We start from the raw sequence: 22,903 nt of genomic DNA on the forward strand, positions 1-22,903 counted from the left end.
AGACCCGGAGGCCCTCTTCCATAGAAACGTGGTCTGATCTCTGGGAAATTTCATCTGTTTTCACCTGTTTGTTTGAGCAAGTCAGCTAGATCTCTGTTCCTGACTCTGACACTAACTAACTGTATTACCCTAGGCAGGCCACTTAAACTTTTTAGGCAAAAAATTATTTCTTCAACTATAAAGTGAGAGACTGGAGTCAATGATCTTTGAAGTCCTTTCCAATTTGAAATTTGTGTTCATTGATGAGTCTAGAACAATTCTACATTTGAGGACCCAAGGAGCAGCTGGGATAGAAATTGTATAGTACCCTCTATGCAGGGACTAGTCCAGGGACAATAAAATAATAATTTCTTTGGAGTTATAAGGTTTACAGAGTTCTTTCTACATGACAAACCTGTGAGGTAAGTCATTTGTATTGTGCAGATGGACAAATGAGACTTACAGATATTTATAACTCTAGATCTAGAAGGAACCTTTGCTATTCAGTCATGTCTGATTCTTCATGACCCTTTTGGGGTTTTTTTTGGCAAAGATACTGGAGTGGTTTGCCATTTCCTTCTTCAGCTGATTTGACAGACAAGGAAACTGAGGCAAACAGGGTTAAGTGACTTGCCTATGGTTACATGATTACTTAATTGTCTGAGGTCAGATTTGAACTCAAGGCTTCCTGACTCCAGGTCTGGTTCTCTATTCACTGTTCTACCTAGCTACCCATCAAAGAAGACCTTAGAGACCATCTCTCTAGTTGAATCCATTTTACAGATAAAGAAACTGAAGCTTAGGGAGGTGAAGTCCTTTACTCATAATCTCATAGGCAGAAAATATCAGAGGTGAGATATGAAACCAGATTTTCTATCTCCTGAATCAATTCTCTTTCCATTGTACTACACTGCCTCCTATTTTGAAGGATGTTATAAGTGTCTATTATTCTACAACTTTTTCAAAGTCACACAGGTGGGAAAGGAACAGATCAATATCTAAACTAGAGTCGGTCCTCTGAGCTGGCATCCTAGTTCTTCTGGCTCTAGTCCAGGGCTTTCTGGATAACTCTTGTTCCTGTTGGATGAAGCCTTGAGGGTCATTAGAGAACTGGTTACAGAATGTGTAAGAGACAGTCTTTGAGAGTGATGAGGGCACTGAATTTGGAGTCAGAAAGATCAGCTTCAGTTACTAAGTGACTGCAGGGAAAATCATTTTCCTTTTCCTGACCTCAAGTCCTTCATGTATAAAATGAGTGAGTTGAACTAAATAGTCATTAAGGTCCTCCTGGCTCAAAAAATCTACCTTTTTCTGATCCTAAACTAGGGGGAAAGGCTCCTTGGAACCCTGAGAGATGAGATAGGGAGGTGGTGAGCACCAGGGAACAGGGTGCTGTTGGGAAGGATGGTTCTGTAATCTTATAAAGTCCCACACAATTTTCACAGAGAACAAAAACTATCACTGCCTAATGGAGGTTGTTGCAAAGCCAGGATTGAATTGGGTCAGCCCAAGTTGACAGGGGGATTAAGAATGGCAGTTCTGGAGAGAAAATTGGCCCCTTTCCCATGGAGATACCCCTCTTCCCCTGCCACAACCAGCTGGATGGTTCAGGCTCCCTCATCCAGGTGCAGGTTTCCATGGCAACAGTGGCTCAGCTGGACTATATCCATTTGAGATGAGCCCACCGCCTCTAATTGCAGCCTGCTCTGCCTCTCTCCACAGGAGATTTGCCTGTGTTCCATTGTGATAATAAAAGAATGAAAAGATGGAAGGGAGCAGGAGGTGGGGGGAGGAGGAGAGGCAGGGGATGTGAGAGCTTCCAGCTGAAATTTCAGCTCTTGGATATTTAAATGCTCCGTGTATTCATCTCAGCCTGGGTTTGGTTGTTTTATAGTTGAGGAAATGGGGGTCAGGAAAGGCAAAGTGATTTGCCTGAAGCCACGCAAATGCCCTGTGGTGGAGTCAAAGATAGTGGCTTAGATGAAGGCCCAGGTTCCATGATTCCCATTTCTGGGTTATTTCCATTTTTGAAAAAGTAGTGAATAGACAAATAGCTTAAGGAAAATGGAGATGAGAGAGAGAGAGAGAGAGAGAGAGCAATAGAGAGAAAGAAAGAAAGCAATAGAGAGAAAGAAAGAAAGAAAGAAAGGAAGGAAGGAAGGAAGAAGAAAGAAAGAAAGAAAGAAAGAAAGAAAGAAAGAAAGAAAGAAAGAAAGAAAGAAAGAAAGAAAGAAAGAAAGAAAGAAAGAAAGAAAGAAAGAAAGAAAGAAAGAAAGAAAGGTAAGGGAGAGAATAGGTGAGGAAGCTAGTGGGAATGAAGGTGTTCATGAGGGGATTTTAAAAGGGAAAATTGTCAGGGGAGCCAGGAAATTAAAATGCCAGACTGTGCCATGCTGCTAAGCAGTGCCACCCCAAATGGCCAGGGAAATATGGGCACTGGTCAGAGAGGACCCACCTCAAATAGATAGAAAAGGGATTGACAGGAGAGGAAAAGCTTGGCCTTGCTCAACCATGACCTTATCTCTGGAAATCAATTCTATCAGGAAGCAGATTTGGGGATCCCCTAACATGACTCAGAATGCTAGCCCCCAAATTATTGGGAGTCTTCTGGGAGTCTGAACAGCATAGCCTGAACCTGAACAGATCAGGGCAGAGGGTGATGGGACAGGACTTCCCACATCTGGGAGAGACATCAAAGGTAGTGACTTCCTTGAGGCCAGGTCTTGTTCTGGGGCCCAGCATTGGGAAATCAGGGATGACCTTTCCTCTAGGAGAAGCAGCAAAGCCTTGTAGAGACTCCAGGAGCTCCCTGATAGAACCATAAGACTAGTGATATCCTCATCTCTGAAGTTGGATAAAGCTGGAAGGAACTTCAGATCACTTAGTCTAACTCCCTTCTTTTTCAGATAAAATATAGAGGCCCTGAGTGTCACATAGCTGCCAGAATCTTCCTAGATATTTAGTCTCATATAGGTACTAAATCGAAGTTAAATACAGACACTCTGGCTAAATTCTTCTGCCTCTCTGGTTTTTCCTATCACCCACCTCAGTTACTCCTTGAAATAATTGGGGCAGAAGCTTAGTTTTTAAAACAAAAGTGAAATTTAGGAGAATTTAATGTTTTTCCTCTTTTTATCTCCCTTGCTCCCCAAATCCCCTTGATATAAAGTGGAAACCTTTGAAAGTCCAGGCATTTTAGGATTGAATACAGCATCTCAAGGCCAAACCCAGATTGTGAATAATAATTTCCCACTTTCCTTGTTCCTATGCTGCCATCTTGTGACAAGCTGGAGATTTGACTTTCTCTGAGACAAGCCAGTGTTTCTTAGATCAGTAAAGGTTGTACTCGTGGTTACCTGGGTCTGAGAATGAAGAAACCAGTGGAAAAGTGAGGCTGAGATGTGATGGGGTCATGAAGGGGACCTACTCTTGTTGCCCTTTTGTCTACAGTTCTGAAGGCAGCAGCCAGTATGTACTCCCTAAACTCCCTCTGAAGATATCCAGAGTCAGGGGTCAGCTTTAGAGAGACCCTGCCCTTTATCCTAAGTCCATGATGGTGAACTTATGGCACACATGTCAGCACTGACACGAGTAGTCATTTTCAATGACATGCAGCTGCATACAGAGAAGTATGGGGCCGCATGCCCAGAAGGACATGTTTTTTATAGAAATGACACACCACCCAAGTAATGCTTGGTTTTTTGGCAAATTTTGACACACCAAGATCAAAAGGTTGCCCATCATTGAATGATCTAAAGACTCCTCTAAGTGGAGAAGTAACTAGTACTGAGGAACCTAGATTTAGGGATCTCCATTTTCTCTGGATCCACTCTCTTCTACACCCATCATAATTTAGCTTCTGATCAGTGAAATGACTCCCTCCAAAGTTCCTAATGATCTGGTTACCAAATCAAGTGAGGGGTCTATTCTCAGTCCTCATTCTCCATAATAGGTTTTCTGGCCACCATTCTCTCTTCCTACCTCTTTGACTGCTCCTTCTTTGTTTCTTTTGTAAGACTTTTTAATTGTAGGTGTCACTCAGGGCTCTGTCCTTGGTCCTCTCCTCTGTCTATACTTCTTCACTTGGCAATGAAGCTTCCATGGATTTAATGACTATTTCTATTCTGATGGTTCTCTAATCTATCAACTATCCCAATGCTTAACCTTCAGTCTCACATTTCTAACTGCCTTTTAGCCATCTGGAACTGGATATTTAGTGGATGTCATATACTTGATATGTCCAAAAAATGAATTATCTTTCCCCCCTAAACCATCCTTTCCTTCCCCCCAATCTCCCTCAATGCCCCTGTTACTGTAGAGGGCAACACTATCCTCTCAGTTCTTCAGGCTTACAACATAGGAGTCATCCTGGATTTCTTATTATCTCTCACTCCACCATATACAGGGTGTTGCCAAGGTCTGTCAATTTTGCCATTGAACCATTTCTCAAATAACTCCCCTTCTCTCCTTTGATACTGCCATCACTCTAGTGCAATGATGGTGAACCTTTTAGAGACCAAGTGCCCAAACTGCAACCCTCATACTGCATGTGAGCCCCCTGCCTTACCCCAGACAAGGGAGGGAGGAAGTGCTCCTATTGGGCTGCTGGGCAGAGGGGCGGGTGATTTGAGAAATGTCCTCAGGCATGCATGGAGAGGAGAAACGGAGCAACCCCTTCTGGCACACATGTCATAGGTTCGCCAGCAAGTACCTGGACTCTTTCAATAGTCTGCTGAGAGGTCAGCCTGCCTCAAGTCTCTCCCCCTTCCAATCCAATCTCTAATCAGAGACCAGTGATTTTTCTCAAGTGCAGGTCTGATCATGTCACCCCCTACTCAATTAACTCCAGTGGCTCCCTATTGTCTCGAGAGGCAAATATTAAATGCTGTTTGGCATTCAAAGCCCTTTATTACCTAGCCTCCTCCTCCCTTTCCATCCTTTTTATACCTTACTCCACCCTTTATCTGGTGACATTGGTCTTCTGGATGTTCCAGAAACAAGATACTTCATTTCTCAGCTTTAGGCATTTTCTCTGTCACTCCATGTCTGGAGTGTTCTCCCTTCTCATCTTCATCTCAGCTTCCTTATAATTCCCCACTAAAATTCTGGCCACTAGAAACCCTCTTAATTTGAATGCCTTCCCTGGGTTAATTATCTCCTTCTGTGTTTCCTGTATATCCCTTGCGTTGTAGAGCTTTGTGCGTGTTATCTCCTTCCTTCCTTCAATTGTTAGCTCCCTGAGGGCAGGGACTGCCCTTTGCTTCTTTCTGTATCACAGGTGTTCAGCACAGAGCCTGGCATGGAGTGTAGTAGGTGCTTCATCAATATTGGCTAATTGAGGGGCTATTGACAGTCATCACTAGAGCAGATGGCCATCTTGAATTTGCATTTGTACTTCTACTAGGCGTGTGCTTCTATGGATATAAAGAACCCCCGGGGAGGAAATCTCCTTCAAGGCAGAGAAGCTCCAAGGCTACAACCTGGAGTCTTTCAGTCTGAGGGCACCAGGAGGCCAGGTGACCTGCGTAGGGTCATTTATCAGTAACCACCAGAAGTGGGACCTGTGCTTAGGAGTCCTTGACTCCATCTCTGTGTCCTGCTGCCTTACTAGCAAGACTGCTGCATTAAAATAAGAAATGAACCTTTCTAGGACAGCTCTTCAAGCAGCTGAATGCCAGAGGAGTGCCTCCCTAGCCCGGTCTCCCCTTTTCCCTTCCCTAGATAGGGTACCATGGTGTCTTTCCACATGGGACCTTTTGTTTTGCTCACCTAGGGTGCCAATCTGCTAGCATCCCCTACCCCCAGCCACTTGATTCCTTACCTTCTTCCCATCTTTCCCAGATTGCCCCCGGTCCTATCGGGCACCCTAACCCCACTAGGCTGGTGCCCGTGATTCCATCTCACTGCAATTAAAGATGGAGCAGTGGTTGGTAACCTCTTCGGTGTGCCCAGCTCCGGCTTGCCAGCCTGCTCTCCTGAAGTTCCTAGCTAGTCTGTGGCGAGGAGCCAATCAGCCTCCAGGAATGGGACTTGATCGTGACCTGGGATTGCAAGGCCAGTCCCAAGCTTCTCCCTGGAGGTCACCTCAGGGACTCGTCTAACCCCCTCAGTCTATGGAGGAAAAACAAGGGGGGACATGACTTTCCCTAGGGTCTCCCAGCAACTAGTTGCAGAGTGGTTAGAACACTGTAGCTCAGGAAGATCTGGGCTCAAATTCTGCCTTTGAAACAAAATGCTATGTCCATTCAGGCAGTTGCTTGCCTGTTGCCCCAGTTTAGATAGGTAGTAACCACCAGAAGTGGGATTTGAACCCACACCATAAGACAGATCTAAAAGGGATCTCAGAGGCTATCTAAGCCAACCAATCCCCTCATTTTACAGGAGGGAAAACTAAGGTCCAGAAGGTCAGGTGACCTTTACAGGATCATAGGCTGTCAATGTCAAAGGCAGAATTTGAACCCAAGACCTCTGAGTCCAAAATGGATGCTATTTTCACTGTACCAAGTTGCCTCCATTTCATCAACATGAGGATACTCCCATTTGGGAATTCACAATACCAGTGCTGATTAAAACCAATCTTTGATCAAAACACTTTATGTCTTAGAAGCTAAGGCTTATGGAGTTGCCTGAAGCACAAGAGATGAAGTACCTTGCTCATGGTCACACAGCTAATAAGTGTCCACGGGAGGATTTAAACCCACATTTTTCTGATTCCAAGTCCAGTACTCTCTCCATTGTTCCAGGTTCTTTCTTTCACTAAGCTCTCATCTTTCAAGGCTAGAAACAAAGCTTGTGGGGGGGGGGGGAGAAGAACTGATCTGGGTTTCAGGATACTTACTAAAGTTACTAAAGACTGACGTGACTTTGGGCAAGTCATTTCCCTTCCTTGGGCCCATTCCCTCCTCTGTAAAATGAAGGACTAAGACACTATCAGTGATTTCTAGGGATCCTTTTAAGTATGCCAGTATAAGTTGCTTGACAACATAGGGCATATGACCTTTTTATAATTGTATCCCCAATAGCTAGTAGAGTGCCTTGTACATTTTGGTGGTTAATAATTTTTTTTAATGAGAAAGTCTAGGCAAATAGGGTTCAGTGACTTGCCCAGGGTCACACTGTTAGGAAGTATCTTCTGTTCAGATTTGAATCCAGGAACTCCCTTCCCTGGACTTGGCTCTCTATACACAGAGCTATCTAGCTGCCTTGCGGCTAATAAATTCTTGTTGGTTGATGCTACTTCAGTAAATGTTCAGCTGAATTGGTCTGAATTTGGAAGACCCGAGTTTAAATCCCAAGTGGCCCAATGGATAAGAGCACTGGACCTGAGAGTAAGAAGACCTGAGTTCTAATGTAGTCTCTGCCATTTAGGAGCTGTGTGACCCCAGACAAGTCACCCAATTGTTTGTACTTCGGTTTCCTTATTTGTAACATAAGGATAATAGCAGAAACCCATCTCCCAAGAGTTGTTTGTGAGGAAAAAAAAAGAGATGTTTGTGAAATGCTCTGCAAACATTAGAGTGTGACATAAATCCTGCCTTAGACATTTATTAGAAGTGAGGCTCTGGGCAAGTCTGTCTACCTCAGTTTCCTCAACTGAAAAATGGAGATAATAATAGCAGCTACCTCCTTGGGTTTTTGTGAGGATGAAGTGAGAGAACATATATAAAATGCTTTGCTACTCTAGAGTACTATATAAATGCTATCATGATTGTGAGTCTGCCTCAGTTTCCTCATCTGTAAAATGAAGATAGTGGTAGAATCTACCTCCCAAGATTGTCTGTGAGGGGGAAAAGGGATGTTTGTGAAATGCCCTGCAAAGGTTTGAGTGTCTTATAAATGCTAACTGTGACTAAACCCTGCCTTAGACATTTATTAGAGATATGGCTCTGGGCAAGTCTGTCTACCTCAGTTTCCTCACCTGCAAAATAGATAATAATAGCAGCTACCTCCTTGGGTTGTTGTGAGGATGAAGTGAGAGAACATATATAAAATGCTTTGCTACCTCAGAGTACTAGGTAAATGCTATCATGATTGTGAGTCTGCCTCGGTTTCCTCATCTGTAAAATGAAGATAACAGTAGAATCTACCTCCTAGAGTTGTTTGTGAGGGGAAAAAGGGATGATTGGGAAATTCCCTGCATAGGTTCGAGTGTCCTATAAATGCTGACTGCGACTAAACCCTTCCTTAGACATCTGTTAGAGGTGAAGCTCCGGGAAAGTCTGTCTACCTCAGTTTCCTCGTCTGTAAAATGGAGATAATAATAGCACCAAGTCCTTGGGTTGTTGTGAGGATGAAGAGAGAGGACATATATAAAATGCTTTGCTACTTTAGAGTACTATATAAATACTATCATGACTGTGAGTCTGCCTCAGTTTCCTTATCTGTAAAATGGAGATAATAATAGCACCAAGTCCTTGGGTTGTTGTGAGGATGAAGAGAGAGGACATATATAAAATGCTTTGCTACTTTAGAGTACTATATAAATACTATCCTGACTGTGAGTCTGCCTCAGTTTCCTTATCTGTAAAATGGAGATAATAATAGCACCAAGTCCTTGGGTTGTTGTGAGGATGAAGAGAGAGGACATATATAAAATGCTTTGCTACTTTAGAGTACTATATAAATACTATCATGACTGTGAGTCTGCCTCAGTTTCCTTATCTGTAAAATGGAGATAATAACAGCACCAAGTCCTTGGGTTGTTGTGAGGATGAAGAGAGAGGACATATATAAAATGCTTTGCTACTTTAGAGTACTATGTAAATGCTATCATGATTGTGAGTCTGCCTCAGTTTCCTCATCTGTAAAATGAAGATAACAGTAGAATCTACCTCCTAGAGTTGTTAGTGAGGGGGGAAAAGGGATGTTTGTGAAATGCCCTGCAAAGGTTTGAGTGTCTTATAAATGCTAACTGTGACTAAACCCTGCCTTAGACATTTATTAGAGATATGGCTCTGGGCAAGTCTGTCTACCTCAGTTTCCTCAACTGAAAAATAGATAATAATAGCAGCTACCTCCTTGGGTTGTTGTGAGGATGAAGAGAGAGGACATATATAAAATGCTTTGCTACTCTAGAGTACTATATAAATGCTATCATGATTGTGAGTCTGCCTCAGTTTCCTCATCTGTAAAATGAAGATAACAGTAGAATCTACCTCCTAGAGTTGTTTGTGAGGGGAAAAAGGGATGGTTGTGAAATGCCCTGCATAGGTTCGAGTGTCCTATAAATGCTGACTGCGACTAAACCCTGCCTTAGACATCTGTTAGGGTGAGGCTCTGGGCAAGTCTACCTCAGTTTCCTCACCTGCGAAATGGAGATAACGAGAGCACCTACCTCCTCGGGTGGTTGTGAGGATGAAGTGAGATAACATGTGTAAAACGCTTGGCAAACCTTAGAGTGCTATGGAAATGCTATCATGCTTTGCTCGCTCGTTAGTTAGGTTAGCCCTGCTCCGTGTCTCATCCAGCCCAATCCTTCTGACCTTTCATTCTGCTGAGATGTATGAGCAGCTTTTAGCCAATCAGCATCGCGAAGGCGGGGCGTCTACAGCACCATTTTGAGAAGCATCGCTTGGGAGAGACAGAAGTACTTTGGGATCTATACCTTCCCCAGATATAGATCTTCATAATCAAGAGAAGGCAATTAATTACATGCAAATGATCTTGATGCCCTCGTATGTGTGCAATGAGAGATGGCCCCGCTGGTGGCGCTGGTTGGGAAGGAAGCGCCAGCAGCTTACCTCTGGGTAAGACCACTCAGGGGAGTAGTCGGTCACCATGAAGACTCGCCCACTCTGCTGCAGCAATCCCAGGGTGCTTTGGGCTGCAGTGGCCGCAGAGACCACCTCGGCCACATGCATGTAGGCCATGGTGCCGGCCCCGCTCTCGGCGCCGCTCAGCTGCATAGTGCCCTGCTGGGGGCTGCAGCAGGGGATGCACATTTCGGCCTGGCCGAAGGAGGCCCGGTTGCCGTCTTCCGCCTGCGAGAGCCCCGCGCCGTCCCCCGACACGAGCTGGTGTCCATAGATGGTGCTGCTCCCGCCTTCCACCGAGATGAAGTCGTTGATCAGGTCGGAGAACTGGTTGCTGAAGGAGATGTCGAAGTGGTCCAAGCTCAGCTCCATGTTGGAGGAGTTGTTGAGGGTGTGGTGGGCCACGGGGTAGAGCCCCTGGACCATGTTCCCGTGCAGAATGGGGATGCTGGCCCCGTTCCTGAGGCTCCCGTTGCTCTCGGGCTGCATGTAGTGCTCCGAGCTGCAGCTCTGGAGCTCCCCGGTCTTGAGGAGGGTCTCGTTCCCGTCGGCCGCCTGCGAGGTCTCCATGGGAACTTCCGCCTCTGCCGTGATGGTCTGGAAGTTGGCCTGGAACTGCATGAGCTGCAGCGAGGTCGTGGACTCTATCCGGGTCTCCACAGAGCCGTTGCAGGAGGGGGTCGGAGGGGCCTCCGTCTTCACCGTGGCCATCCCCAGCGGCACGAAGGAGCTCCCCGAGTCGTTGAGGGTGGGGTGGGCGCTCTGGTCCAGGGGGATGGGTTTGGCATCCTGCAGAAAGAAGCTAGGGGAAGGCGTCTGGTGGACGTGGGGGCTGTGCACGGTCTGGCTGAAGCTGGAGGCATAGTCCTTGTTGGAGTCTATAGCGCTGAAGTCCATCTGCTCCAGGGTGGTGCTGGGGCTGAGCCCCCCGCCCGAGGGGAGCAGGCTCGAGCCGGCCGACAGGGTGAGGGAGTTGGAGGGGTTGGAGGAGGAATACGCTTCTTTGGCCATCTGCTGCTCAAAGGACGTGTCCTCCGTCTTGATCTCCTTGGTGAGGGCCGCGCTGAAGCTGAAGCTGACCCGCTCGGCCGTGGGCGACTGCCTCAGGCTGGAGCCCATGCTCTCTGCTTTCAGCCCCCCACCCCCATAGGTCTGTCCCTGCTTGGGGTTGTTGAGGAAACAGTCCGGGTCAAAGTTCATGGTGGTTTCCGGGATCTTCCGGCCACCGTCGAGGGTGGTGGAGAGCACCAGCTCTTCGGACACGTTGGTGGGCAACATGGACAGACCCTCGGCGCTCCCCGTGGCGGGGAAGGCGAACTTGTGGCCGTCGGAGCTCACCGCCAGGACGAGGCCCTGCGTGGTGGCGTCGGACGAGAGCAGGTGCTGGTTGGGGCCGGCCGTGGGGGACATGGTGTACACGGCCTCGTTGGTGACCTCCGACATGAAGACGGTGGCGCTCTGGGACAAGCTGCCCATCACAGAGGCCACCGCCATACTGGATACCCCCGTGACCACGGGGCTGTCGGCCATGTCCGGGTCACTGTTCAAGCCGCTGCTGATGGACACGGGAGAATTCTGGGTGGTGTCGGGGACCTCCACCTGATTGGTGGAGGACACCTCGGTGCTGTTCTGATGCAGCAGCACGGGCTTCGCCACCTTGCCGTTCCTCTTCTCCCGGCTCGAGGCCTTGCCATGACTGTGCTCATTCTTGCCTTCGGAGACATCATTATTTTGTACCTCTGAGTGAGCGCTGTACCCACCTGTCCGTGGTTCGACCTTTGGCGATATGATGCGGTGTTTGGCACTGTTACACTTGTGATGCACACTGCTACCTGCTCCTGTGGCCAAGAGAGAGACAATAGACACGTACACACACGGACAGAGTTAGACGGGGCCCCGAGCATCTTCTGACCGTCTGTGCCTGCCTGGCCCCGGATCCCCGAACAGACGGCCAGGCCCCCAAACCTCCGCGGAGGCCCCGAGCCCAACAGAAGTCATGCAGGCTGTCGGGGGGAGACCGAACCAAAAACCCAAACGGAGCCTAGAATGGGCACCCTGTCTTTGAGGCTGAAATTTTATTGGAGGACAAGAATTTAATTCATTCAAAACCCTTAGTCTAGCACTCTCAGCTCTCTGCCTCAGTTGATCTTCCCTGCCCTTTATTTCCTTCATGCACTATTCATTGCAGCCAAGCTGAACTTCTCACTGTTTCTGAAACATATTCTCAAAATTCCCACCTCTGTGCCTTCACTCATGATGGTATTTTTGCCGGGAATGCCCTCTCCCTTCTTGTTCCAATCCTGCTCTTCGTTGAAGCCCACAAGCAAACAAAGGGGAAAGAAGTCCAGCCTTTCTAAGCTTTTCTCCAAGGACACTGTGCTCAGCAGGCTCAGCAGGCCCTCCCGTCCCACTTCCATCATTATTTTCCTTCCATCAGACATAGGCCATTGTTCTTGATAAAAGGGAAAGTTCTCCCATGATTCCGTCACAAGTATCCCCCATCAAGAATCTCAAATACATGGACTTAACAGAGAAGAGATAGGACCCTTTAATGATAACATCTAATTAAGGAACTGAAGGGAGTGGGGCGATCTCACCCCAGGGAGCAAATAAGATGATTAGGAAAGCAGGCACATTAGTCTTGAAGTCTAGGGGGCCCCCTGGATCTTTGAAGCTGAAGGAGGTTAAAGGAGAGGCTGACCCTATTAGTCCATTTGAGGTGGGGTTGGAGGAGCTGAGTTCACTCTAAAAAACCCTGGGGATCTAGGTCAGGCCTCTTGCTGATTTTTGTATATATGTGTCCGAGCACAATACAGTCTGAGTAAGACTGACTTTTTTGTCTTTCCTCCCACTGTCCCTATTTCTTCACACCTCTTCTCTCTCTCTCTCTCTCTCTCTCTCTCTCTCTCTCTCTCTCTCTCTCTCTCTCTCTCTCTCTCCATCTCTCTCCCTCTCTCTCCCTCTCTCTCCATCTCTCTCTCTCTCTCTCTCTCTCTCTCTCTCTCTCTCTCTCTCTCTCTCTCTCTCTCTGTCTCTCTCTCTCTCTCTGTCTCTCTCTCTCTGTCTCTCTCTCTGTCTCTCTCTCTGTCTCTCTCTCTCTCTCTCTCTCTCTCTCTCTCTCTCTCTCTCTCTCTCTCTTCTCTCTCTCAAACCCTTACCTTCCATCTTAGAATCAATACTGCCTATTGGTTCCAAGGCAGAAGGGTGGTAAAGATTAGGCAATGGGGGTTAGGTGATTAGCCCAGGGTCACATAGCTAGGAAGCATCCGAGGCCAGATTTGAACCCAGAACTACAGACCTGACTCTCAATCCACTGAGCCACCTAGCTGTCCCCTAAGAGAAAAATTCTCTTGACTTATTTTCCTGACCTAAACAATCAAGCAGGGCCTCATTCAGATTGTTTTGTCAGGCTGGAGATGGATACTAGCCTCTGCCTCCTCTCCAGCTTGTCTCCTCCAAGGGGCACCAGCTTTATGGTTTGATCCCTAATCCCTTCTCCCTTAAATGGAAATCTATGCCACATGTAGAGAAGTGAGAATACTTTTGTGTCAGGAAGGCAGAGGTGGGGGACCCTGAGTCATCATTCTGCCTACTGCCCTCCCCTTCTTGAATGCCCCAGTCCCACACTGCCACCCCTGGGGTCAACTCACCCAAGTTGCCAGTGCAGAGGCAGTTGTGTGTCCGAGGCTGGGGCTTGGTCTGGTGGCTGTCGAGGATCTGCTGTACCAGCTGTTCCACAGAGAAACCAGAACTGCTGTTGCCATTGCTGCATGTCCATTTGATGCCATGGACTGTAGAGAGAGAAGTAGATGATTGCCATCAGAGGCTGCCTCTGGGGCTCCAATCCCCTTGTCAGTGGGCTGGATCAATGGGTAGAGAGAATGGCATGAAGGGGGGAAATAGAAAGGTGGGAAAGAAAGGCACATTCTCTGAGTGACCAAGCCCTCTGGGTACTATCTGTGGCATATGATACTTCCCCACCAAATGCCTGCCTTCCCCTTTCTCTCCTTCTTTGGTGTCTATCTATTCCCATCTTCCTTCCCTCCTTCCCTCCTTCCCTCCTTCCCTCCTTCCCTCCTTCCTTCCCTCCTTCTTTCCTTCCTTCCTTCCTTCCTTCCTTCCTTCCTTCCTTCCTTCCTTCCTTCCTTCCTTCCTTCCTTCCTTCCTTCCTTCCTTCCTTCCTTCCTTCCTTCCTTCCTTCCTTCCTTCCTTCCTTCCTTCCTCCCTATCTCTCTGTCCACCTCTCTCTTCCATCTCTGCCTCTCTTTGTCTCTGTCTCTCTCCTGCCTATCTCTCCTCTCTGTCTCTATTTCTCTCTCCCCTCTCTGTCTCCTCTCTCTCCTTCTTTTACCTCACTGTCTCTCCTTTCTTTCTCTTTGCCTCTCTATTTCTGTCTCTCTTCTTTCATGCTTCCTTCTCTTTGTCTCTTCTATCTCTTTCTCATTCTTTCACCTCTCTGTCTGTCCTTTCTTTTTGTCTTGTCTCTGTCTCTCCTCAAGTCCCATTAATTCTACCTTTGCAAACTCTCTTATATATGCCATCTTTTATCCTCTGACACTACTATCACCTTAGTGTGGGTCTTTATCACCTCACACCTGGCCTGTGGCACTAGCCTTCTGGATGGCTTCCATGCCTCAAGTTACTCCTTACTACAGCCCAGCCTTCACTCAGGGTCAAAATGATTTTCCTAATAGACCTGATGAATTTATCTCTCTATAAAAAACAAACAATTCAACTAGAGTGGGTCCTTGTGATTTATGCTTGTGCTGTTCTTCCATTCTTCATGACCCCATTTGGAGTTATGTGAAAAGAAATTTTCTTGTGAAAGATATTGAAGTAATTTGCTATTTACTTCACCAGTTTATTTTATAGATAAAGAAACTGAGGCCAACAGGGTAAAGTGACTTGCCTGGGGTCACACAACTGGTAAGTGTCATATTTGAACTCAGGTCTTCCTGACTCTAGTTCTAGTGCTCTATCCACTATGTCACCTAGATGCCTCTATTATTTTTAGAATCAACTATAAAATCCTCTGGCATCCAAAGCCCTTTATAATCTAATTCCCTCCTAACTTTCCAATTTTCTTACATCCTATTGTCCTCCACCTATCCTGAAAAGTGACACTGTTCTCTTTGCTGTTCTTCTCACAAGATACTTTGTCTCTATGCTGGGAATATTCTCTCTCTTCCTCTCTTTTCCTCTTAGCTTCCTTCAAGTCTCAGTTAAGGTGCCACTTCTTCTAAGAACCCTTTCTCTAGATCCTTTAGTGCTAATGTCTTTCCTCTCTCATGATCAGTTTATCCTAAATATATCATAGTTGTTTGCCTGTTGTCTTCCCCCTCAGACTGGTTGATTCATGGAGCTGGGATAGTTTTGGGTTTTGTGCCTTTGCCTCTTCTTGTAACCCCTGGGCTCAGACATAGTGCCTGACATGTAATAGGTGCTTACTACATGCTTGTTAGTTTGACTTTCCAGCTCCAATGGGTCATGTTTCCTGGTTCTTCCCAGCTTGACGTTCTAGATTCTCTCCTGATTTTGGCATCCTATGATTCTGTTGGTAATCCCTCTACCTTTGTTGTCTAACTACTCACACTGCCTGCATCCTTTGAAGTTATTCCTGTGACCTATTGTGTCTTCTGATATCCAGTTGCTTCACTTTATCTGACACTGCTGGGATGATTCTTGCAAGTGGTTAGATTCTGTGGCCCTCGTGTTTCTGGGGAGAGGTCCACCCATCATGGGCTACAGATCAGGACCTTCCCTTGAATACCAAACTGTGATGGATAGTATAGGGGAATTTTGAGGCACAAGATGCCTTGATTTCAACTCAACTCATTAAATATTTATTAAAAGTCTACTCAGTGCCCAGCATTGTACTAAGCACTGGGGAGTTAAAAATAAGAAACACATAAAAAAGAAATAAAAATAAGAAAAAGAGAGACAATCTCTGCTCTCAAAAGATTTACAATTGAATGAGGGGAAGATGATATATAAATGGAAACTGAAAGAGGAGGAGCATTAGTGGGGACATAATGCTCTGTGAAATCAAACCAAGCAGAGCTGCTGTTGAAAAATGAAGTTATCCAGAAAGTTCTGAAAATTTGGAGCCTTCTATCAAGGAAGACTTGGGGAGTTTATTCCTCTACACTCTAGCCTTCCAATACAAGGAGAGAGCCAACTGAAGGAGCTGGGAAGGCTGTGAATATAAAAGACTGAGTCAGTCAGCATGGTGATGAGATTTTAGGTGATCAGCTTATTCTGGGGCAGGCATGATGTTCTGTGGAGTCACCAAGCAGAGCTGCTAATTGAAAATGGAGAGTTAGCAGGAACAGTCTGAGTGGTCTTTCAAGAAAGTCTTCAGGGAGAGTTTATCACGTCACCCTCTAGCCCTGCAGTCAGAAAGGAGAGGACCTATCTCTTTTGTGTTGTTGCTGTTCAGTTGTGTCCAACTCTTCATGACCCCATTTCAGGTTTTCTTGACAGAGATACTGGACTGGTTTTCCATTTGCTTTTCTATCTCATTTTACAGATGAAGTAACTGAGGCAAATAAGATTAAGTGACTTGGCCTGGGTCACACAGCTAGTCTGCTGCTAGATTTGAATTAAGGAAGCTGAGTCTTCCTAACTCCAGGTCCTTCACTCTGTCTACTGTACCACCTAACTGCCTCATGGTATTATGGATCAATTCTAGGTTGAACTAAATGACAGCCCTTCTTTTATTTATTCTTTGTTCTTCAGTCTCTTTCTGACCTCACCTGGATTTTTTCTGCAAAGTTACTGGAATGGGTTGCCATTTCCTTCTCCAGCTTATTTTACAGTTGAGGAAACTGAGACAAATAGGGTTAAGTGAATTATCCAAGTCATTAAGTGTCTGAGGCCAGATTTGAACTCAGGAAGATGCATCTTCCTGATTCCAACTCCAAAGTTTTACCTAGTGTGCCAACCAGTAGACTTTAAACTACTCACCATACTTTAGGTAAATACAGCCTGGAGGAGATGAGATGAGGAATGGCTTTGTTGGGGAAATTCATTAGACCATTCTTGTTCTAGGAGGGCCCTTTAGCCAGTGAGGTTTACATCTCTTCCTTTCCTAGTTGACTCTTTCCTAGGCTTCCTATAGTGAACTAGCCATCACCAAAAACTCAGAATTTACTGCAAGCATCCTTGAATCATGGACTTAGAGCTGGAGGGAATCTCAAAGGTCTTCTTCTCTAATCCCACCATTTTACAGATGAGAAAGCTGTGATCCAGCTGGGTTTTTGGCAAAGTTCACACTAGATTCTATGTCATCCATAGAACCATAGATCTTAAGATGAAAGGGAGATTAGAGGCCACCTAGTTCAACCTTCATTTTATAGATGAAAATATGGAGGCCCACAGAGGTTATGAGTTGGTCATTATAGTACCTACCATCTCTGATAGTCTCTAATTCTGTGACTTGCCCAAGTTCATGAATTGGCAAAGCCAAGATTTGAACAGAACCTGGGTTCTCCTGATTCCAAATCCATTCTTCTTTATACTCGACTACATAGGGATATTACTCTCAATCTCAGGGTTCTTTCTATTCTTTTGTGATGTCTCACATCCTACATTGAGGCTCCTTTCATGTTTTCCCCTTTAAGTCTGAATTAAACTAGGATGGTCCTTTGGAGAATTGTGATGTCTTCATGAAGTTGTGTACACCTTCCTCTTAACAAGGAACTCTCCATTGTGTTCAAGTCTACTTGTAGTCTGTATGCCTGAAGGATTCTCCCTGCTCTCTTCTAAGGCCAGTCTCCTTCCTTCCTTCCTTCCTTCCTTCCTTCCTTCCTTCCTTCCTTCCTTCTTTCCTTCCTTCCTTCCTTCCTTCCTTCCTTCCTTCCTTCCTTCCTTCCTTCCTTCCTTCCTTCCTTCCTTCCTTCCTTCCTTCCTTCCTTCCTTCCTTCCTTCCTTCCTTCCTTCCTTCCTTCCTTCCTTCCTTCCTTCCTTCCTTCCTTCCTTCCTTCCTTCCCCCAAACCCCCTTAACTTCTGTTTTAGAGTCAATATTGTGTAATGGTTCCAAAGCAGAAGAATGGTAAAGGCTAGGCAATGGGGATTAAGTGACTTGCCCAGGATCACACAGCTAAGAAGTATCTGAAGCCATATTTGAACTCAGGACCTCTCATCTCCAGGCTTGGCACTCTATCCACTAAGCCACCTAGCTGCCCCTATCATCTCTTGCTATTTCTGACTTGCTTTGCAGGGGAATATCTTCCCAGTTGGTGATTGAATTGACCAATCAAAGTTGAGCCTGTGATGGGAATGGTGGTGGTAGGATGAGGTGTGTGTATGGGAACCTCTCTATGATCCTTCTAGGACCTAGCTTTGGTCATAGGTCTGTGGCAGGAAGAGCCTCCCCCATCATTTCCTCTTCCTATCCAGAGAAGGTTGCTTCTCCAGTTCTCATCCAGGGGTCCGCTCTGATTGTGCTCATTCTGCTGCTTGTTCTCCTCCTTATGTTGTGAAGGTTATAAAATGAAAACCCAGTGAAGGGTGACAGATTGCAAGCAGAGAATTTCTGGATGCTTAATGCAAATTACCCACTTCCTGGCACATCCAATATGCAGATTGTCTTCCTCCCCCCTTAAAGAAAAAAAAAACTCTCTCCTATGAGTTGGTGAGTTGTTAGTACTGAATATCAAATACTATCAAGACGGCTTTTAACATGTCACGCTCTGCTTCCCGACACATAATGAATCAGCGGGAAAGGAGATTTCTATAGGGAAAAAAGTGCCTTATGAAGGGAAGGTTAATAAACACACGCACCAGTTCTCCCCATCCCCCATGTCCCTCTCGTGTCCCTCCACCCATCCATAAGAGCTACAAAAGTAAAACTGTTTTAAAAGTACATTTGATTAAATTTAAGGTCACCACCCAGAAAGAAAAAAAAATAGAGGAAGATAAAAGGGAATTCCCAGGTTAAAAATAAAACAAAACATAACACGTCCTGAATGACAGGGGAACAGACTTGCCAGTCATCTTTACTTCAGCACAGAGAGAGCTGAAGCTGGCAGAGGAGGCCTGCCATTGGAGCCTTTACTAGGGAGATGCCCTAATAAATCCCAGCTCCCTGATTACCAGCCATTGACCTGGGCACCTTGAGAGGAAGGGGAGATTGCAGGATGTTTCTGGAGACCTCTCTTCCCAGGGGACTCCTTCCCATCCCTTTCTACTAAACATCACTCTTAGGCTATGAATCCCCAGGACAGGTTCAATTCTACTTTGCCCTAGGACAATGGGGGAATGGGAGAAGAGAAGATGGTGCTCTGGGAGCCCATCATGGGGGGGGGGCATTGCTCTCTTTACTGTGAGCCAGGCAGCAACTGTCTTGTGAAAAGTGCTTCCAGATTATGTCCAAAGGGCTATAAAAGAATGCATACCTTTTGAGCAGTAATACCACTACTAAGTTTGTATCCCAAAGAGATTTTTTGAAGAATGGGAAAAGACCTGTTTGGCCAAAAATATTTATAGCTGTGCTTTTTAGGGTGGCCAAGAATTGGAAACTAAAGGGATGTCCCTCGATTGGGGAATGGCTGTACAAATTATGGTGTATGATGGCGATGGAATACTATTGTGCTATAAGGAAGGATGAACAGGTTATTTCAGAAAGTGCTGGAAAGACCTACGTGAACTGATGCAAGTGAAATAAGCAGAACCATGAGAACATCAAACATAGTAACTGCAATATTGTGGCATGATCAAATGTGAGAGACTTGGCTACTAACAGCAATACAATGATCCAGGACAATTCTGACGTATTTATAACAAAGAATGCTTTCCACCTCCAGGAAAAAAAAACTGCTGGAATAAGAATGCAGATGGAAGCATGTATAAATCATTGCTTGTTTATTTAGGTATATGTTTGGGGGTTTGGGTTCTATAATACAGATCATATGGCTTTGGAAAACTTATGTGGAAATTTGTTTTCAAAATAAAATTAATAAAGAAAAAATGCCTCCATGCAGAGTCAGAAGAGACATGGGTTTGAATCCTGCCTCTGAGAGTCACCAGCTGGGATACCACATGCATACATGTCACACAAGCCTTCAGAGCCTTGGCTTCCCTATCCATAATTTTGCCTTTGTCTGAACTGATGATTTCACTGATGTAGGGCAGAGATGTCCAACACACAACATTTCAGAGTGCAGCCCGAACCAGACTAAAGGGAAATTGGGAAATATTTAACAAGATAAAACAAAACACAACAGGATACAGATAATGTTAATATGTGGTCTTCTTAGTCAATAGGCACCCTACAGGGATCCTTACATATAATGTGGGGGCTCCCTTTTCCACTTGAGTTTAACCTCACTATCTAGGGAATGCCTGGTAGAGACACACTACTAGTAAAGATCATGGATTATTCTGCAACTGTTAGTCTGGTAGTAGGGGATTCTTAACTGGGGATCTGTGAACTTTTTTTTTAGTTGTTTTCTTTTTTTTAAATAACTATTTCACCAGGACTGGAATCAGAAGACCTGAGTTCAAATTTGTGTGACCCTGGCCAAGGCACTTTGCCTTAGTCCCTCACCTATAAAATGGGGATAGTAATAATATCTTCTTTTTAAAAATAGCATTTTAAGGGTTGTTTTGAAAATCAAACATGATAATAATTGTAAAATGCGCAGAGCTTGCAACATAGTAGGTTTTATATAAATGTTAATTGGTATTATTGTTGTTATTTATAATATTAATAATTATTATTATCCCAATAATTGTTAACTCTTGTTACTTGACAAAAACAGAATTTGATGCAGGGAATTTTGGTTATTCATATGATAGGTATGTGTTCTTTGTGTGTATGTGTAGAGGGGGAGAGTTGCTTGTAATGAATCTGAGCCAGGGCTCACAGTGAACCCAAATAATAATTTAGAAGGAAGGCACTGAAAGTTAGGAATGGAGGGAGGAATCAAGGAAAAGTTTCATGGGGGACAGCTTGGTGGCTCAGTAGATTGAGAGGCAGGTATAGAGACCAGAGGTCCTGGGTTCAAGTCTGTCCTTAGACACTTCCTAGCTTTGTGACCCTGGGCAAGTCACTTAACCCCCATTGTCCAGCCCTTACCACTCTTTTTCCCTAGAACACAGATTCTAATATGTAAGGTTAAAAAAAGGAAAAAGCTTTAAGGAAGCCATTGAGTTGAATATTGAAAAATCCAAAGATTTCCAAGGGTGGAGGGGAGGAAGCAATTTGTTCCAAGCACTGGGGACAGCCAGTGCCAAGGCATGAACTAGTCTGTCCTGTGTGTGAAGCAATGAGTTGGCCATTCTTTGTTGAACAATTTGAGTTAGGGAATAATGAGTAAGAAGACTGGACAGACAGGAAGAGGCCAGGATACAAAGACATTTAAACACCAGACAAGAGAGATTATATTTGACCCTAGAAGCCATAGGGAGTCATTGAAGTTTACTGAGCAAGGGGGGATAACATGATCAGACATACACTCTAGGAAAATGATTTTGGTGGCTGTGGGGGGAGGACAGATTGGATTAGGGGGACGTTTGGGACAGGAGGACCAAGCAGGAGGCCATCCCAGTATTCTAGGTGAGTGGTGATGGGGGCATGAATTAGGTTGTGAGTAGAGAGAGGGGCATGACTACAAGGCGATGGAAATGGTATCATCTGGCAACTGACGGAAGGCTGAAGAGTAGAGGACAAAGCTGAGACTATGAACCTGGGTGATTAGAAGGTCGATGGTGCTGGTCATAGGAATAGGGAAGTTTGGAAGATGGGAGGTTTTGAGGGAAAAGATAATGAGGTAGAGATGGCTATAGGTTACATTGGTGCAATGGACAAAGTGTTGGGCCTGGAGTCTGGAAGACCTGAATTCAAATGTGCCATCAGACAATAGCTGTGTGACCCTGGGCAAGTCACTTCACTCTGTTTGCCTCAGGCTCCTCATTTGTCAAATGAACTGGAGAAGGAAATGGAAAACCACTCCAATATCTTTGCCAAGGAAACCCCAACCAGGGTCACGAAGAGTTAGACAACTGAAAAATGGCTCAACAACAACAACAACAACAACAACAACAACAACAACAACAACAACAATGGTTATCTAGTTTAAATTATCTGATATTTTGGTGATATAAGACTGAAGTTCATGAGAAAACCAAGGGCTGGATATAGAGTTCTGGGAAGCAGCTGCATTGAGACGGTAATTGAACCCCTTGAGAATTGATGACGTCACCAAAAGGGAAATTATAGAAATGTGTCCCATGACCAAATGCCACTAGAAGACGGCTGGCTGCTGGGAGTTGGCTGATCAAGCTCTGGGCAGGTCTGGCAGCTTTCTTTCAGAGAGGCTCTGGCACAAAGAGTGGAGCTCCTTGCTATCCATGGTTTCTGATTTCCTGACTCCATGTTCTTTCCTTTATGACTCTGTATGTCTGGCCTGTCTTCCCCACCACTTTTAGTCTATTGAATTCCTCCTCCTTTAAAACCCAGGCCAAGCGTCTCCTCCTAAAAATTACAGGCATCCAGAAGAGGCCTGGGCTATCTTTGGAGGTGGTGAGCTTCCCATCTCTGGAGGTCTTCAAACAGTGGCTGTAGGACCACTTTTTAGGGGTGTTGAAGAGAGGATTTTTGCTTAGATATTTAGTGGACTTGATCTCTGAGTTCCTGCCTTAATTCTGTGTTATCAGCTTATTTTTAAGGGTGGTTGTGGAGGGGCTGACTTGGGATTTCATTGGTATAGGTAGGGCGTGGGAATGCAGGGTCAGAATTTGAATTCAGGTTTTCCTGACTCCAAGTCCAATAGGCTATCTACTACACCATGTTGTAAGAGGAGAACTGGCATTTCTCATCATGCAGGGGAAAGGTGTCAAAAGGCTAGCTGATCAAAGGAGATGGGAATTTTATCTTCTTGGTCAGAAGGGAGATATCCTCATTCTGGCTACAGTCTTTGCATGAAGCCTAGAAATACAATGCCAGGGTAGTCTCTAATCACTGTAAATGCCATTCAGCAAGTATTTAATGCCACTGATCCAATGCCAAGCACATTTTAGGCCAAGAAACTTGGCAGAGGGAATCTCCTTGTTGGCCTTGGCTATTAGGTATGTCTTATATGTCCATCATTCTATACTTTTCTGACTAAAGGTCAAGGTCTCTGGAAAGCAGGCTAGGAGGAGTAGTGGATAGAGCCCTAGGGCTGCA

General features: G+C 45.3%; 1 protein-coding gene across 19 annotated transcripts in view; it reads right to left on the bottom strand.

Annotated features, from left to right (window-relative positions):
* Positions 1 to 22,903, bottom strand: part of CAMTA1 (calmodulin binding transcription activator 1) — a 1,356,239-nt gene that overhangs the window by 129,970 nt on the left and 1,203,366 nt on the right. For all 19 annotated transcript variants that reach the window (XM_056795879.1, XM_056795869.1, XM_056795868.1 and 16 more), the window contains 2 exons: positions 13,382 to 13,522; positions 9,720 to 11,569 (listed from right to left, as the gene is read on the bottom strand). In XM_056795879.1, the coding sequence (XP_056651857.1) occupies positions 9,720 to 11,569; positions 13,382 to 13,522 (1,991 nt within the window). The remainder of the gene's footprint in view (positions 1 to 9,719; positions 11,570 to 13,381; positions 13,523 to 22,903) is intronic.

The sequence above is a fragment of the Monodelphis domestica genome, chromosome 4 (assembly GCF_027887165.1).
Source record: "Monodelphis domestica isolate mMonDom1 chromosome 4, mMonDom1.pri, whole genome shotgun sequence".
NCBI classification, from domain to species: Eukaryota; Metazoa; Chordata; class Mammalia; order Didelphimorphia; family Didelphidae; genus Monodelphis; species Monodelphis domestica.